The sequence below is a fragment of the Nyctibius grandis genome, chromosome Z (assembly GCF_013368605.1).
Source record: "Nyctibius grandis isolate bNycGra1 chromosome Z, bNycGra1.pri, whole genome shotgun sequence".
Lineage (NCBI taxonomy): Eukaryota > Metazoa > Chordata > Aves > Nyctibiiformes > Nyctibiidae > Nyctibius > Nyctibius grandis.
Genome location: NC_090695.1, coordinates 12088897 through 12105671, shown reverse-complemented (window position 1 = coordinate 12105671; position 16775 = coordinate 12088897). Strand labels below are relative to the sequence as shown.

General features: G+C 44.9%; 2 protein-coding genes across 6 annotated transcripts in view; one reads left to right on the top strand and one right to left on the bottom strand.

Annotated features, from left to right (window-relative positions):
- The window catches only part of WDR70 (WD repeat domain 70), a 146497-nt gene extending 142242 nt beyond the window's left edge, over positions 1 to 4255 (bottom strand). For 2 of the 4 annotated variants that reach the window (XM_068422575.1, XM_068422578.1), the window contains exons 1-3: positions 2151 to 2189; positions 1997 to 2059; positions 1705 to 1788 (exon numbers count right to left, since the gene is read on the bottom strand). In XM_068422575.1, the coding sequence (XP_068278676.1) occupies positions 1705 to 1788; positions 1997 to 2059; positions 2151 to 2172 (169 nt within the window). In that variant the 5' untranslated portion in view covers positions 2173 to 2189. Of the gene's footprint in view, positions 1 to 1704; positions 1789 to 1996; positions 2060 to 2150; positions 2190 to 3729; positions 3957 to 4231 lie in introns of those variants that run through there. The other 2 variants (XM_068422577.1, XM_068422576.1) reach the window with 2 other exon arrangements.
- A 103-nt stretch (positions 4256 to 4358) lies between these two features.
- NUP155 (nucleoporin 155) overlaps positions 4359 to 16775 on the top strand; it is a 35013-nt gene continuing 22596 nt past the window's right edge. For both annotated transcript variants that reach the window (XM_068422574.1, XM_068422573.1), the window contains exons 1-12: positions 4359 to 4564; positions 5914 to 6051; positions 6392 to 6488; positions 8115 to 8185; positions 8785 to 8877; positions 9664 to 9830; positions 10279 to 10384; positions 10924 to 10997; positions 14181 to 14272; positions 14401 to 14498; positions 14593 to 14745; positions 15632 to 15732. In XM_068422574.1, coding sequence (XP_068278675.1) covers positions 4429 to 4564; positions 5914 to 6051; positions 6392 to 6488; positions 8115 to 8185; positions 8785 to 8877; positions 9664 to 9830; positions 10279 to 10384; positions 10924 to 10997; positions 14181 to 14272; positions 14401 to 14498; positions 14593 to 14745; positions 15632 to 15732 — 1326 coding nt within the window. In that variant the 5' untranslated portion in view covers positions 4359 to 4428. The remainder of the gene's footprint in view (positions 4565 to 5913; positions 6052 to 6391; positions 6489 to 8114; positions 8186 to 8784; positions 8878 to 9663; positions 9831 to 10278; positions 10385 to 10923; positions 10998 to 14180; positions 14273 to 14400; positions 14499 to 14592; positions 14746 to 15631; positions 15733 to 16775) is intronic.

Here is a 16775-nt window from a genome sequence, read left to right as displayed (position 1 = left end):
GAGAGTGGTGGTGAACAGCACTGCATCCAGTTGGCGTCCAGTCACTAGTGGTGTCCCCCAGGGCTCAGTACTAGGGCCAGTCCTGTTTAATATCTCTATTGATGATCTGGACAAGGGGATCGAGTACACCCTCAGTAAATTCGTGGATTACACTAAGTTGGGTGGGAGTGTTGATCTGCCTGAGGGTAGGAAGGCTCTGCAGAGGGATCTGGACAGGTTAAATAGACGGGCCGAGACCAATGGTATGAAGTTCAACAAGGTCAAGTGCCGGGTCCTACACTCTGGCCATAACAACCCCATACAGCGCTACAGGCTGGGGGAAGAGTGGCTGGAAAGCAGCCCGGTAGAAAAGGACCTGGGGGTACTGGTGGACAGTCAGGTGAACATGAGCCATCAGTGTGCCCAGGTGGCCAAGAAGGCCAACTGCATCCTGGCTTGTATCAGGAATAGTGTGGCCAGCAGGACTAGGGAAGTAACTGTTCCCCTGTACTTGGCACTGGTGAGGCCGCACCTCGACTACTGTGTCCTGTTCTGGGACCTTCACTTCAAGAAAGACATTGAGGTGCTAGAGCGAGTCAGAGGAGGACAACAAAGCTGGTGAAGGGTCTAGAGGGTATGTCCTATGAGGAGTGACTGCGAGAACTGGTATTGTTTAACCTGAAGAAAAGGAGGCTCAGGGAAGACCTTATCACTCTCTAAAACTACCTGAAAGGAGGCTGTAGCGGGGTAGAGGTTGGCCTCTTCTCCCAGGCAACTAGCGATAGGACAAGAGGACATAGCCTCAAGCTGCGCCAGGGGAGGTTCAGGTTAGACATTAGGAAAAATTTCTTCACAGAAAGGGTCATTAGACATTGGAAGGGGCTACCCAGGAAGGTGGTGGAGTCACCTGGAGTCCCTGGAGGTGTTTAAGAAAAGACTGGATGTGGAACTTAGTGACATGGTCTAGTTGACACAATGGTGTTAGCTCAAAGGTTGGACTTGATCCCAGAGGTCTCTTGCAACCTAGTCGATACTGTGATAATCTAGGATAGAAGCTGTACAACTATGATGGCATCACATGAAAAAAAACAACAAAACAAAAAGAAAACCCACACATTCTGCACAAACTGTCCAAGCGAAGGCAGAAAGCAGAGAGATTTCTAGAACATACATGAGTGTCTCCCAAGGACCTTGTTTGGAATGGTGTTTGCTTGGATACGTGCAGCAAAAGACACAATTTTCTCTATCTCCCACTCCCAAAACACCACCTTGAAAATTCACCCACTCCTAGCACAGCAGAAGACAGAAACAAATTTGTGGGCTGCTGTATAACCTGCTGTTCAGCATAAGACACACATTTCATTTTTTTTATCCTGTCCTCTCTAGGTTAAACCCATCTGTACCAACTTTCCTTGCAAAATAAATACACAACTAAGTAAAAGAAGAAAAAGTGTTGTGTTCAAATTCACCTTTTTCCTGTATTTTAAGCTATGTCTCACAATAGGAACCTTGCACATGCACACTGCTCTTACACACTCAGACAACATACGTAAATTAACTTTGCTATTTACCGAGCCCCAAGCTGTTTAAGACTTTCTTCCTTGAACAAAGTGCATTTGTTTTATGTTCTCTAGACAGCCAGTCTGAGACACTTGAAACATCAGCCCAAGATGGAAAACAAAACACGTTTTAAACGCACTAGCTGACTCCACACGCATTTCTTACCCAAAACCTTCCTGCTCCTCTCCACTGCAGTTCTTCTCGTTTGCTCAAACATAGCTTCGAGGTCGAAAGTCCGAGCTTTCTTCCCTGAAAACGAAGGAAAAGGAGACTGGAACACACACCCACCCTGGCCCACAGCCACTCCGGCAGCTCCAGGCGCGGGGGGGCGACAGGCACGGCCGCTTCGTTTCCACCTCCAACCGCCCGCCTCCCCCGGGGCTCCCCACCAAGGGCCGCCGCCCCCCGCACCCCTCAGCCGGTCGCCCGGCACCCCCCGGCCCGCATCGCAACGCACCGAAGCCGGAGAAGCCCATGGTGGCTGCCAGCTCCGGGTCGGGTGCCCCCAGCATCTCAGCGTCTGCAAGGAGAGGGGAAAGAAAACCACGGGGGTCAGCCGGGGCCGCGGGGTGGGCTCGGCCGGGCCCGGCCCGCACCGCCCCGCCGCTCACCGCCCTCCGCCGCCGGCTCCATGCTGCGGCTGCCCCGGAACCACAACAGGCGCCGGCAGGAAGCGCCGGGCGCGGCCGGAGCCGCCCGGGGACGCCCGTCTGGCAGCGCCGCCGCGCGGCCGGGCCCGCGGCGTGTCTCACGTCCCGGCCTCGGGCGTCGGCCGGCGGTCCTGCGCCGTTCTCCCGCCGGTGCTCCGAAGGCCTCGACTGAACCTTCATAGAATACCTCGAGTTGGAAAGGACACATCGGGACCACCGAGTCCAACTCCTGCTCCTCGCAGGACCACCTGAAACTGAACCATAGGACTAAGAGCATCGTCCCGATGCCTGCCCTGGGGAGCCTGTTCCAGGGACCGACTACCCTCTCTGGGAAGAACCTTTTCCTAACGTCCAACCTGCACTTCCACTGATGCAGCTTCATTCCATTTCCTCGTGTCCTGTCACGGGTCACCAGAGACAGGAGATCAGCACCTCCCCCTCAGCTGCCCCGCATAAGGAAGGTGCAGACTGCCATGAGGTCCCCCCTCAGCCTTCTTTTCTCCAAGCTGAACAAGCCAGGTGGCCTCAGTCCCTCCTCCTAAGTCTTGCCCTCGAGGCCTTTCTCCATCTTGGTCGCCCTCCTCTGGACACTCTCGAATAGTTTGATGTCCTTCTTATATTGAGGAGCTCAAAACCACACACAGTGCTCGCGCTGGGGCCGCCCCAGTGCAGCGTAGGGTGGGACAGTCACCTCCCTCGATGGGCTGGCTGTGCTGTGCTGGATGAACCCCAGGGCACGGCTGGCCCTTTTGGCTCCCAGGGCACACTGCTGACCCATATTCAACATGCCACCAACCCAGACCCCCAGATCTCTTTCCGCGGGGCTGCTCTCCAGCCTCTAGTGCCCCAATTTGTACGTCTAACCAGGATTATCCCAAGTGGAGAATCCAGCACTTGTTCTTGTTAAATTTCATATGGTTGGTGATAGCCCAGCTCTCTAGTCTATCCAGATCTCTCTCTAAGGCCTCTATCCTCAAAGGAGTCCACAGCTCCTCCTAGTTTAGTATCATCGGCAAACTTACTTAATGTACATTCGATTCCTGCATCCAGATCCTTTATAAAAACATTGAAGAGCACTGGCCCTAAAATTGAGCCCTGGGGAACCCCACTGGTGACTGGCCACCAGCTTCTCGATCTTGAGAAGATACATGCCATGTAAACCCCGTGGGGCTTGGGGCTCAACTTCAGGTTCTCCATTTGGAAAGCTGGTGGGGGCAGGAATTTCCTTTCTCGTGCCAGATGCCTCTTCCACGGACAAAGGTTTCCAGAATGGGCTCTGGACTGATCCAGGAGCAGACAGTCAGTGCAGTCAGGGCATCAAACATGATTTACAAACCAGAGCCATTCCCTGAAATCCAAGTTTCACCCAGCCCCAAGACTTCCTACAACAGTTTGGGAATGCCTACACTGTCCAGAACAAACAGATCTCGTAACAGAGATCCAGCCTTGGTAGGTTAACAATCTGCTACGGTCACACTGGTGTGTCATCCCAAATTCTGGAAAAGCAGCAAAGGTGACTGACTCTGCTTCCACAGCTTACCTCCAAGCAGAGGCGCTGTGCCTGCCTTTGAAGGGGAGTCCTCTCACTGGTGTTCGCTTACATCACTACACACAAAATCTCCGTATGTTTGAGTAACTCTGATGTATGCAGTCTCGCCACAGTATCACACCAGGCTCGCAGTTTAAAGTGTCTTTGACTGGGCTGCCACAGCGGCCCCCCAAGAGCTACAGTGACCGCCGAGCAGACAAGCGGGCAGCGAACCGACCCCGGGCCACACACCACTGGACAGGAACCGCTTCCCGTTTTTCCCCTCGGAGCCGTCCTGTGCCTTTGAGGGCCACCACAACAGACCACGCCTGGCCCTCGGCTAGCCCACAGCCGGGCCACAGGGCCCCTCGGTGAGAAGCCGCAGCCCCGGCGCGGCCGTCACAGCTTGCCCGGCTTCAGCAGCTCCTCTCCAGCAGCGCTCCACCCCCAGCCCCGAGAGGCACTGTGCGCCGCCTCCCCCCAGAAAGCCCCGTTTCGGGCAGGCCCCACTCACCCGCCCGCGCCGCCCTGCCCTGCCCTGCCCTGCCCTCCCCCCGCTTTCCCGCCGGCGGAAGCGGCGATGGGCGCGGCGGAAGCGCATCATTTGCGCAAGGCCTGCCGGGATTTGGCGGTTGGCGGAGCGGCGGGCTCGCGTGTTGTTGCTGTTGGCGGAGTCGCCTCAACGGCCCAGGCCCTGCCATCCCTATCGCCATGCCCGCCGCTATGAGCCCCGCGGCTCCCACCGCGCAGGACGCTCTGGAGGCCGCGGGCCGCATCATCGACCGGCAGATCCAGGATGATCGCTGCTACCCCGACCTGTCCGAGCTGCTGGCGGTGCCGGCGCCTGGTGAGGAACACTCGGTGGCCCTCTGCCTCCGGCCCTCGTCGCTTCACCCGCCCCGCTGCCCCCACCGCACCGCGACCCCTTCAGGGCGGCCTTGGCCGGCACTGGCCGGCCACGTGTGGGGGCCTTCAGCGGGCAGCGAGCCGGGCAAGGCCCCCTCCACTTAGCGTCTACAACCCTGGCAAGGCCCCAGGGACGGCGTGCTGGCCCTGCCTCCTCAGGGACGGCGACAGGGCTTGGTCTGACGGCTTCTCAGGGGTGGGGGTGGTGTAATAGACGCTTTGTGCGTGGGTGAAAGTTGTGGATATGGGGTTTCTCCATGACAGGGGGAGCACTGCAGGAGGAATGGGCTTGGGTTGGCTCCTCGGCCCTATCTCTCTCCAGAAGATGAAGAAAATGGCACTTGTTTTCCATTCCGTCTATTGGGAAGTCTTTTGCAGGATGCTCTTAGGGTCTCTAAATGCCCATAAGGTTTCTAAATGCCCAGCACCATCCCTAAGTTACAAGCATCCTGAAAATCTCTCTTATCTCTTTGAGTGACTTTCATTTGTCTATAGCAGTGTGTCACATGTAGTTGTGATGTAAGGTGTACTTCTTTTCAAACATTTGTTCTCCTTAAAACATCAAGACGGCATTTCCTACTTCATTGGTGGCAGCTGTCTGGCCAAGTGGGCTGTGAAAAGGCACTTCAGAGCTGTAGGTGACCTAGTTAATATATATCCAGCAGATATCAGGATACAAATAATGAGTATCTGTTTTCTGTTATGATACAATGTGATGTGTATGGCCAAAGTATAACAGCCCGAGCAACATCATAGATACACATCACATAAAATAATAGTAATATATGGGTAATTTAACTTGATACGGGGAGCACCGATCAGCTTTTCTAGGTAAAGGAATATGCTCCTGGCTTGTTCACGTGGCATAGTTAATGTCTGGCCATATGATGAAAAAAGTGCTGGAGAGCATCCCATTAAAAATGGGCTAAAGAGTAGTCTGGGGTCTAAATGAGTTATTGTAAGAGTTTGTTTGCAAATCGGTTTGCTTATGTCTGATTTGAGGTTTAGATTTATTGTTTAAGGTCCTGCTCCTACAGAAACCTTTGTTCATACATACATTGTGAGTAGTGGTATTTATATGCTTAAAATCTCTGTAGTATTAAGGCATTTTTTTCTGTGTAGTCTGAAAGCATGTTTTCATCTAAAGTAAAATGGGAAATGCAATTAATCTAATTTAGATTTCACAGATTAGGAAAAAATCAGAGAAAGAGAATATAAACCTTTTTTTTATGCAAGTTTCTCATGCTTTGTAAGAAGTCTGATTTTTTTTGTTGTTGTTCTTAATTGCAGGTAGTCCTACTGTTTCTGGTATGTCAGATATGGATTATCCTTTGCAAGGACCAGGTTTGCTGTCAATACCTAATCTTCCAGAGATCAGCTCAGTCCGCAGAGTCCCACTTCCCCCAGAGCTAGTAGAGCAGTTTGGACGTATCCTTAAGAAAAATAATGTGTTATGTTGTGTAAGTCATAATATTAGAAATGAACTTTTTTCTTCCATAATCTTCTTGCCCAATCTTTGTGTTGGACTCCCAGTAATGAACTTTGATGTTGTTCACCTTCCCTTCATAAGGCTCCAAGTGGTAACAAGGTCCATTTGTGTACAGTTGCTGGTGGAATTAGTTTCCATATGAAGAACTTTAAATGTTTGTGATGCATAGTTTGTGTAGTACCATGTATAAAGTAATATTAATTTTTTTAAAACGCTCCAAAGGGGATTCTGCCTTTGCTAGCCAAAATGCATTTAGTCCTTACATCAGCAGTGCTTCAGATATGCAGTGCAATTGTATGATGGGAGTGTTTCCAGAAATCAGCAGAGCTTGGCTGACCATTGACAGTGACATTTTTATGTGGAACTATGAAGATGGGTATGTAGAGAACACATTTTTGATGATATTTTATTGGTATTATACCAGAATTATTCAATTGCAGTAGAGGGAGATTGTTTACTGGTAGCACAGAGGTGTGCTATTTAGTTTAATTTATCTTGATTCCATTTATGTTTTACTAAAACTTTTGAATAATAAGTGTTGCTGCCAAATCATGTGGATATGAAAGAAAGGAAAATTCATTCGCTTAGGGTTAGACATAGCTAATATCCTCAAGTTATTGCTGTATTTATGCTAGGGTTTTGCTTATGCCAAAAAAGTAGAAAAAAATGATGCTAACTGCCTAACTTTTCTAAGTAGATTTGGTAAGTACTGATGCAAGTACAGTGGCCAGTCATTCCCACAATGGTAAGTAATACAGCTTTAGTACTTTGAAGTATTGTGATTGAAGGTCTCCTGTCTAGCTTATTTTAAGGATGCATAAAACTGAAAATAATTTCTTTATATTTTCAAATGGCAGTGATATGTTTATAATTTGCAGGTTTGCTTCTTTATTTGCTTGTATAGTAGAATTCTTTTAGTAATAATTGGTTTATATATATTGTTGCATTTTCTGAGATTAAGGTTCAGATCCTATCCATACATTTACATTGTGTCACAGTGTATTAAATGCATTCCCCAAATAAAACAACACTGCATGGTGTTAATCATAAGGTGCTGAGGAAGAGGCTGGGAATTCTTGCTTTAGATAGTTTTCATTGGAATAAAAAAAAAATCATATCAGTTCCTCTCTCTTGTTAATCAGCATTGCGGATGCTGCATTGTGTAGTTCAGAGTAGGCCATATGAATTAACAAAATCCAAAAATATAAGATACTGCAGTTGGATTTCAGGTTTGAATCTCAGTGACAGGGGCTTCAAGCAGCAGAAATGTGTCTTTGTTTAGCCCGCATCCAGGGCTAAACAATAAGCAGTTGTTCTATCACCCAATGACCCCTCCCCAGCCGAGAAAGGGAATTGGGAAAAGGAGGGAGACTCGTGGGTTGAAATTTAAACAGATGTAATAAAGTGAGAAAACCAATATCAATACTAATGGTAATACAAAAAACCACAAAGTTATACTTAGCCCATATACTGGTGGCAAGACCTTCTAGGGATGGCAACCATTGAGAAGATAAGAGAGTGAGGGGGAAGAGCTCCAGCCATCCCCAGCAAACTTTCCAGTTTATAGTGAATGTGATGTTTACAGTATAGAACATACCTGTGGGCCAGCCTGGGTCAGCTGTCCTGGCTTTCACTCCTGCTAGATTTAGCATTTGGATGCCTCAAAACTGCTAATGGCCTTGATGACCGTGGAAACGTGCATACCATGGCTGGCCACAAACTAAAACAAAATCTAACAGAAAATTGTTTCTATGATTTTTATCCCAGCGAAACCAGGACAAAATGATTGCCTGTATAGTTTTGCTGTGTAACTTCTCTGTCATTCCATTCTCCTGGACCTGCTTTCACCCAAAGCAAAAAATGTAGATGGCTTCAGAGTGTTACAATAAGTATTAATAGTTTTTAAATATGCAGAATCTGATTTTATTTACTTTTTTATTATGTGATACTAAATAACAAGTTTTATGCAGGTGTTTGTTTTTTTTTTCTTGTTTGTTGACAGGGGAGATCTGGCTTATTTTGATGGCCTTAGTGAAACTATTCTTGCAGTGGGTCTTGTAAAGCCAAAGGGAGGTAAGGAATATAGGACAGTGAATAGAATTAGGCAGTTACTGAACCTTCCATATATGGTTTTTATATATGCATATATGAAAATCTGTGTTTTGTCTGTGCATATATATGTATACACAAGATACATGGGTTTCTTTCAGTTTTAGAAATATTATGAAATTAATTACAAGCAAAAATAATGTATAGTTTAACAATAACTTACACTGTTAAGCTTGCGTTCTTTTCCACATTGTACTGTAACATTTGTACTGTTTATAAATTCACACGTTCAAGTGATATCTTCCATGAGATCCTGGTTTCTAGCTCTCACAGTTCTTTTGGTAGGTACTGCTTAGATAACGTTGAAGTCAAAGTTGAATTGGCAATAGGGTTGAATTTAAAAGAAGCACATTTATAAGAAAAGTATAATTTATAAGATCCTATATTTCATTAACTGGAAGCTGAACTGCTGACGGATGCTCGAGTTTCGCAGATCATTATGTCTTAAGTATGACTGTTCACTCTAATCAGTCGATGTGTCTCTACAGCGGATGCATTGGATACATCATTGTGATCTGAGAGGTTATCTGCAAACTAAAATTTTATTTTCTCCCCTTCTTCAGGTATCTTCCAGCCTCATGTACGACACTTACTTGTTCTGGCTACCCCCGTGGATATTGTGATTTTAGGGCTTAGTTGTGCTAATATACAAGCAGGTAATTCTCTCTTCTCCCCTCATTCTCAGTTGTGCATTAACAAGTATACATGGCTGTTTTATTAGTAGCCATTTAAAAAATAAAAAAGAAAAACAAGACCATGTGCTGAGCATCTTGCTAATCTTTAAATCATGTTACAAACAAGGGGAAATAATTTTTATGGGGTGTGCACTTGCTGGATCCTGGATTCCCATAGGGGCATTGAGTTGTATTATTCACCTGTTTAACACAAAAAGCGTTTGAAACGGTACTCCTGTTAATTAAACAGCATGTTGGAGAGGGAGAGAAGAGATGGGCATGAACCTTGGAACTGGTGAATATGGTTCATTAACCTGACTGACATTTGTATTCCAACCACAGAAAGTGAGAACCTGGTACCATTTTTTTTATGCCATATATATTAATAGAGAAAATACAGAATTGTTTGGAGAAAGTGAGAGGATTACAATCATTTGCTTTCTTTTCGTACTGTCTTGGTGTGAAAGAGAAAAAAAATAGAAATCTATTTTAGACTTGTTGTCATTTAGAGGAGGTAACAATGTATAGACATGAAAAACATCGCGTTTCCTTGCTTGGAAACTTATACAGAGAATTTATTTATATTTTTTAAAAACAGAAAATTTGCTACTCTGCAGTTCACTTGTAGAATAGCTATTCCAGAATGTGTTTAGTAATTATGAAATTTGCTGTATTTTTTCCTGTTTTCCGAACTACTTCTTATCACAGACCTGTGATATTTATTAGAACAACTTAAAAACTAAAGAGGATTTCTTTTTTTTATTTAAGGTACTGGATCGCTCAATGACAGTATGTCTGGCGGAATGCAGCTGCTACCAGACCCTCTCTATTCGCTCCCTACTGACAATACTTACATCCTGGCAATAACATCCACTGATAATGGGCGGATCTTTTTGGCTGGAAAAGATGGCTGCTTATATGAAGTAGCTTACCAGGTGACTATAGGTTTTACACACAGGCATTTTCATTGTTCCATGGTTGTCAGATCTAGGCACTAAGATATCTAAAACACCAGGTTTGCCATCTTTTTTCTTCCATAATTATGTTGCATGGCTTGCTTGCACAACAGGTCTGATGTGTTAGTGTAAATGCATTTTCTTTGAAGAAGTAGTAGTTATATAAGGAATAGCAATGCAGCTTTGGTCAACTTCAAAAATAAAATTAAAATTTGACATCCTGCGCCTTTTTTTATGTAAAATTTTCCATTTAATGATCACCTATTTCTTTCAATTGAATAGTACATACTTTTTCAATTAAATCAATGGTGTGTAGTTAGGTTTTTACTTGTTCTCGTATTTGTCTCTTAACGACTTTTTAATATAACTGCTAGTTTGGTTTTTGTTTTGTTTCCTCTTTCAGTGCTGTATTTGTTTTAATTTGTAGGCTGAAGCAGGCTGGTTTAGCCAGCGCTGTAGAAAAATTAATCATTCGAAGAGTGCGCTGTCTTTCCTTATTCCTTCATTGCTACAGTTCACGTTCTCAGAGGATGGTAAGTACTAATGTTAAAGACTTAAGCAATAATTTAATGTAACCTTTTAAATAATATTATCAAGAAGTCAGACTGAATAGTTTCCTTATTCAGAGCATTTAGTTATTGTTAATGAAACTTGCAGTGGTTGATAATTATAAAAATCAGGTCACTTGTTTGTGTATCTAGTTCAGGACATAAATACCAAAGCCTGGAAAATTTGACATTTATGACTAAAGTTAGTGTTCTGTAGTACAAAATTAATACATGCTTAGTGGGATCACTGCAAACAGTAGAACCTTTAAGTACTTGTTTCTCTGTTTTGTGAAAAATTAACTTGAAACTACTATACAATTTTTTGTGCTTTTTTTTTTTAGTTTACTAATAATTGTGTGAAATTGATTGCTGTTTTTAGTCACTTCCAGTAGGAGTCCTGTGTGGGACTCCTGCATTTTTTGTTAACTTACAGTTAATTATTTTATAGATATTCTGTCTTAAACTTGTTTTCACCAAACCCAGTATTGATTTGCTGCTTCTCCCGTTTTTCTCCCTCACCCCAGATCCTGTAGTTCAAATCGCCATTGACAACTCTCGAAATATCTTACACACCCGCTCAGAAAAGGGTGTGCTGCAAGTATGTAACTTCTTCTAATGACTGTTGGCTGTGTTGATAATGTGTGTATAACTTTTTAAGTTTTCCTAAATAACTGGCAATTCTCTGTAGGTATGTTAGGATATTATTCCAGTTTATCTTTTTGTAACAAAGTGTGTGCTCAACACCTACAATACTTTCTTCTAAGGAAAGAGTAGCCTTTTGATCTTCCCTTCCATTATATGGAAACATGAGAATGAAATAGAGTTTGAGTTGCTGCCTGATAGGTGAGGCTATATTAATTATATATTAATTACTTCCCTGAAATGCCTGTACACCAATGCGCGCAGCATGGGGAATAAACAGGAGGAGTTGGAAATCCGTGTTCGGTCGGGGGGCTATGATCTAGTGGCAATCACAGAGACTTGGTGGGATGCCTCGCATGACTGGAATGTGGTCATGGATGGCTATGTCCTGTTCAGGAAAGACAGGCCACTAAGGAGAGGTGGTGGAGTTGCTCTTTATGTGAGTGAACAGCTAGAATGTATTGAGTTCTGTCCAGGGGCGGATCAGGAGCGAGGTGAGAGTTTGTGGGTGCGAATTAAGGGGCAGGCTGGCAGGGGTGATACTGTTGTGTGTGTCTATTACAGGCCACCGGATCAGGATGAGGAGGGTGATGAGGCCTTCTACAGGCAGCTGAGAGCAGTCTCGCAATTACAGGGCCTGGTTGTCGTGGGGGATTTCAACTACCCTGATATTTGCTGGGAGGCCTACTCAGCCAGCCATCCTCAGTCCAGGAGGTTCCTCCAGTGCATTGATGATAACTTTCTGATGCAAATGGTGGATGAGCCAACTAGGAGAGGAGCGCTGCTGGATCTTATCCTCACTAACAAGGAGGGTCTGGTTGAAGCGGTGAAGGTTGAGGGCAGCCTTGGTTGTGGTGACCATGAGATGGTAGAGTTCAGGATCTCATGTGGCAGGAACAGAATAGCTAGCAGAATCACAACCCTGGACTTCAGGAGGGCCAACTTTGGCCTTTTCAAGCAATTGCTAGGGGAAATCCCATGGGACAGGGTACTAGAAGGTAAGGGGGCCCAAGATAGTTGGTTAGCATTCAAGGACTGCTTCTTCCGAGCTCAAGATCAGAGCATCCCAGCAGGTAGGAAGTCAAGGAAGGGTACCAGGAGACCTGCATGGTTAAACAGGGAACTGCTGGGCAAACTCAAGTGGAAGAAGAGGGTGTACAGATCATGGAAGGAGGGGCTGGCCACTTGGGAGGAATATAAGTCTGTTGTCAGAGGATGTAGGGAGGCAACTAGGAAAGCTAAGGCCTCCTTGGAATTAAACCTTGCAAGAGAGGTCAAGGACAACAGAAAGGGCTTCTTCAAATACATTGCAGGTAAAGCCAACACTAGAGGCAATGTAGGCCCACTGATGAATGAGGTGGGGGCCCTGGAGACAGAGGATAAAAAGAAGGCAGAGTTACTGAATGCCTTCTTTGCCCCTGTCTATACTGCTGGAGGCTGTCCTGAGGAGCCCCGGACCCCTGCGGCCCTAGAAGAAGTCAGGATAGAGGAGGAATCTGTCTTGGTTGATGAGGGCTGGGTCAGGGACCAATTAAGCAACCTGGACGTCCATAAATCCATGGGCCCTGATGGGATGCACCCGCGGGTGCTGAGGGAGCTGGCGGAAGTCATTGCTAGGCCACTCTCCATCATCTTTGCTAAGTCGTGGGCAACGGGAGAGGTGCCTGAGGACTGGAGGAAAGCGAATGTCACTCCAGTCTTCAAAAAGGGCAAGAAGGAGGACCCGGGTAACTATAGACCGGTCAGCCTCACCTCCATCCCCAGAAAGGTGATGGAACAACTTGTCCTTGGTGCTGTCTCTAGGCACATCAAAGATAGGGGGATCATTAGGGGCACTCAGCATGGCTTCACCAAGGGGAAGTCATGCTTGACCAACTTGATAGCCTTTTATGAGGACATAACCCAGTGGATAGATGATGGTAAAGCTGTGGATGTGGTCTATCTCGATTTCAGTAAAGCGTTTGACACGGTCTCCCACAGCATCCTCGCAGCTAAACTGAGGAAGTGTGGTCTGGATGATCGGGTAGTGAGGTGGATTGTGAACTGGCTGAAGGAAAGAAGCCAGAGAGTGGTGGTCAATGGGACTGAGTCCAGTTGGAGGCCTGTGTCTAGCGGAGTCCCTCAAGGGTCGGTACTGGGACCAGTTCTATTCAATATATTCATTAATGACTTGGATGAGGGAATAGAGTGCACTGTCAGCAAGTTCGCTGATGACACAAAACTGGGAGGAGTGGCTGACACACCGGAAGGCTGCGCAGCCATTCAGAGGGACCTGGGAAGGCTGGAGAGTTGGGCGGGGAGAAACTTAATGAAATATAACAAGGGCAAGTGTATAGTCCTGCATCTGGGCAAGAACAGCCCCAGGTATGAGTACAAGTTGGGGACAGACCTGTTGGAGAGCAGCGCAGGGGAAAGGGACCTGAGGGTCCTAGTGGACAGCAGGATGACCATGAGCCAGCAGTGTGCCCTTGTGGCCAAGAAGGCCAATGGCATCCTGGGGTGGATTAGAAGGGGTGTGGTTAGCAGGTCAAGAGAGGTTCTCCTCCCCCTCTACTCTGCCCTGGTGAGGCCGCATCTGGAATATTGTGTCCAGTTCTGGGCCCCTCAGTTCAAGAACGACAGGGAACTGCTAGAGAGAGTCCAGCGCAGAGCCACGAAGATGATTAAGGGAGTGGAACATCTCCCTTATGAGGAGAGGCTGAGGGAGCTGGGTCTCTTTAGCTTGGAGAAGAGGAGACTGAGGGGTGACCTCATTAATGTTTATAAATATGTAAAGGGCAAGTGTCGTGAGGATGGAGCCAGGCTCTTCTCAGTGACATCCGTTGACAGGACAAGGGGCAATGGGTGCAAGCTGGAACACAGGAGGTTCCACATAAATATGAGGAAAAACTTCTTTACGGTGAGGGTGACCGAACACTGGAACAGGCTGCCCAGAGAGGTTGTGGAGTCTCCTTCTCTGGAGACATTCAAAACCCGCCTGGGCGCATTCCTGTGTGATACGGTCTAGGCAATCCTGCTCCGGCAGGGGGATTGGACTAGATGATCTTTCAAGGTCCCTTCCAATCCCAAACATTCTGTGATTCTGTGATTCTGTAATTAACTCAACTGTAAACCACTAAGCTATATTATTGAATTCCAGGTTTATGATTTGGGACAAGACGGTCAAGGAATGACCAGGGTTGCTTCTCTTTCACAAAATGCTATAGTTTCTGCTGCTGGGAGCATTGCCAGGTATATTTATGACAATTATAATGTAAGAGGCTTCCTTTAAGGCCAATAGTTTCATGCTATATTTTTGAAGAATGTTGTTCATTTCTTTGGATTGAGAGTGTATGGGGGATTTTTTGTGTGTTTTTTAGAACAATCGATCGTTCTGTATTTAAGCCTATTGTTCAAATAGCAGTGATTGAAAATTCGGAATCCATAGACTGTCAGCTACTAGCAATCACACATGCAGGTAAGAAAGCAATGTTAATTCCCCCTCTTCTAAACTAATAAATGGCATCTGCACAGTTTAGCAAAATTGTGACCTTTTTTAATCTTTTGTTCAGGTGTCCGACTGTATTTTAGTACTTCACAATTTAAGCATCCAACAGCTCGTCCCTCCATGTTAACCTTGGTTCATGTCCGTTTGCCGCCTGGATTTTCAGCTTCTTCTAATGTGGAGAAGCCCGCGAAGGTTCACAGAGCTCTTTATAGCAAAGGTAAGCAATGCAACATGGCTCAGATTAGACTGATTTTTTTTTTTTTTTCTTTTTTTGGTGACAGTCACTATCACATTGTTTTTACATTGGGGAGTTTGAAGCAGTGGGAATAACTGAGAACTAAGCATAGCTTCTGTGTGTTAATGGAGGAGTTTTTGGAAGTGGAAGGTTGTCTTATTTTTCAGAATTTAGTTCTTCTGCAGTATGCAGTGTTTGAGCACAGAACTCTGTTCATGTGTTGATCAACCTTTTTTTTTCTTCTAATCTCCCCATAAAATAGATCTAATGTGTTCAAATTCGCCTACATATCTCCAGCCATGTGTGATTAGTTCTTGAAAGCAGGTGATAGAATAAGCTTCTTGTAGTGCATCTCATGCTGAGTTTAATGTGTGCTGTTTATTTTTTAACCCATTTAGCTGATGATTTACTGATACTATATAAGATACCAAACAGCTGCCAGATGGTTCCAACTTTATGTCACTCTGATTATAGGCTGAATTTTTAAAAGTGCTGCAGAAATGTGGGGGAGAAATGTCTCTATGTTGCTGACCCTTTTGGTCATACATACTGATTTTTACCTTTGAAATCATTTCTGTATGTTTTTTTTCATCCGTGATCTGTTTAAACGTCTTGTTTTTGAGGCATGTTCTACCTAATTTAGGCTCATTTTTATTTGTGCCTTTTAGAGTAGATGGCAAAAGGTGTTAAAAGTGACCTTCTGAAGAACCCTATGACATACAAACTCAGGAGATATTATTTGCTGTTCAGATTCTACGATTAGGACTTAAAAGATTGATTTCTACTAAATAAAGAATGAATTAATGAATTTGCATCTAATACATGATTATAGCTTCTAATACAAGCTGAATATCACTGTTCTTGCTAGGGGTCCTGCTGATGGCAGCTTCAGAAAATGAGGATAATGACATCCTGTGGTGTATCAATCATGATTCTTTCCCTTTTCAAAAGCCAATGATGGAAACACAGGTACTAAAGCAAACTTTTATACAATTTTGATGAAATATAGATTCTTTTTTTCCTTTCTGATAACAGATACTTGAATAGTACTGTCTGCAAGAAATGGGTAGTTCGCAGAAAACTTCCATGAGAAGTTTGGAAACGCTTACAAAGCTACAAATCAATATGCTTCAAAGAAAAAAAAATAGTAGGCAGTTTTGTCAGCAAGTGGGAACTGATCTCTTAGTAGGAATTCCTAGTTCAGGCATACTTTCTAGCTTGTTGCAAGCTATGTATCAAAAGCAATTGCCTTGACTTCTGAGACTTGACTTCTAATTAACATATTTGAAAATATTGTTGTCTATAGCATGCTGCATATTGTGCCCAGGAAGACATGGTCCACAGTCCATAGTGGTGTCTCTTGATGAGGGTAAAATTTGGTAAAGATTGTTTAAAATGTAGGTGCTAGAGACTTTGGGTTTCTTTGTTTAAACTGATACACGACACCTTCATTAGATTTCTGACATGATTAATCTCTCCATTATTTCATGGATTTTTTTCCAATTTTCTTGTTGCTAATTGTTACGTAAGTGGGTTTGTAAGAGGGGTTTGGATGGGGTTAATTGCTTTATGCATCAGTTCAGGGAGAACATTTCATGTATTCCAGCCCTGAAGGAAGTCTGAAGTCTTCTGCTGAAGTAGAGGAGTGACATCTCAGAAATAGTATTATTGGAGGAGCAGTGGTAGAGTTGGAGTGAATGGAGAGACTGTATAAAAGTTTCAAAGTCAGATTTTGATTTATCTGCTCTTTTAGTAACTTAGAAAGGAGCTTTATAATTACTCCAGATCCCTTCCCTGCACGAACTTACACATAAATATCCCAAGTGCTGACCTCTTTTTGCCAAGGCATTTGACAGTAACAGACAACTAGGTTTCCCAAACAAATCTGCAGCCTGTCCTTGAGCAGCAGTTCTTCCTTGTTAGCATACATAGTTTTATGGAATGTCTTCACTACCACATGACTTGTCTTGAGTTATATCTGAAGTGCTGCTGCCAGCTGTGAATGTCTTGTA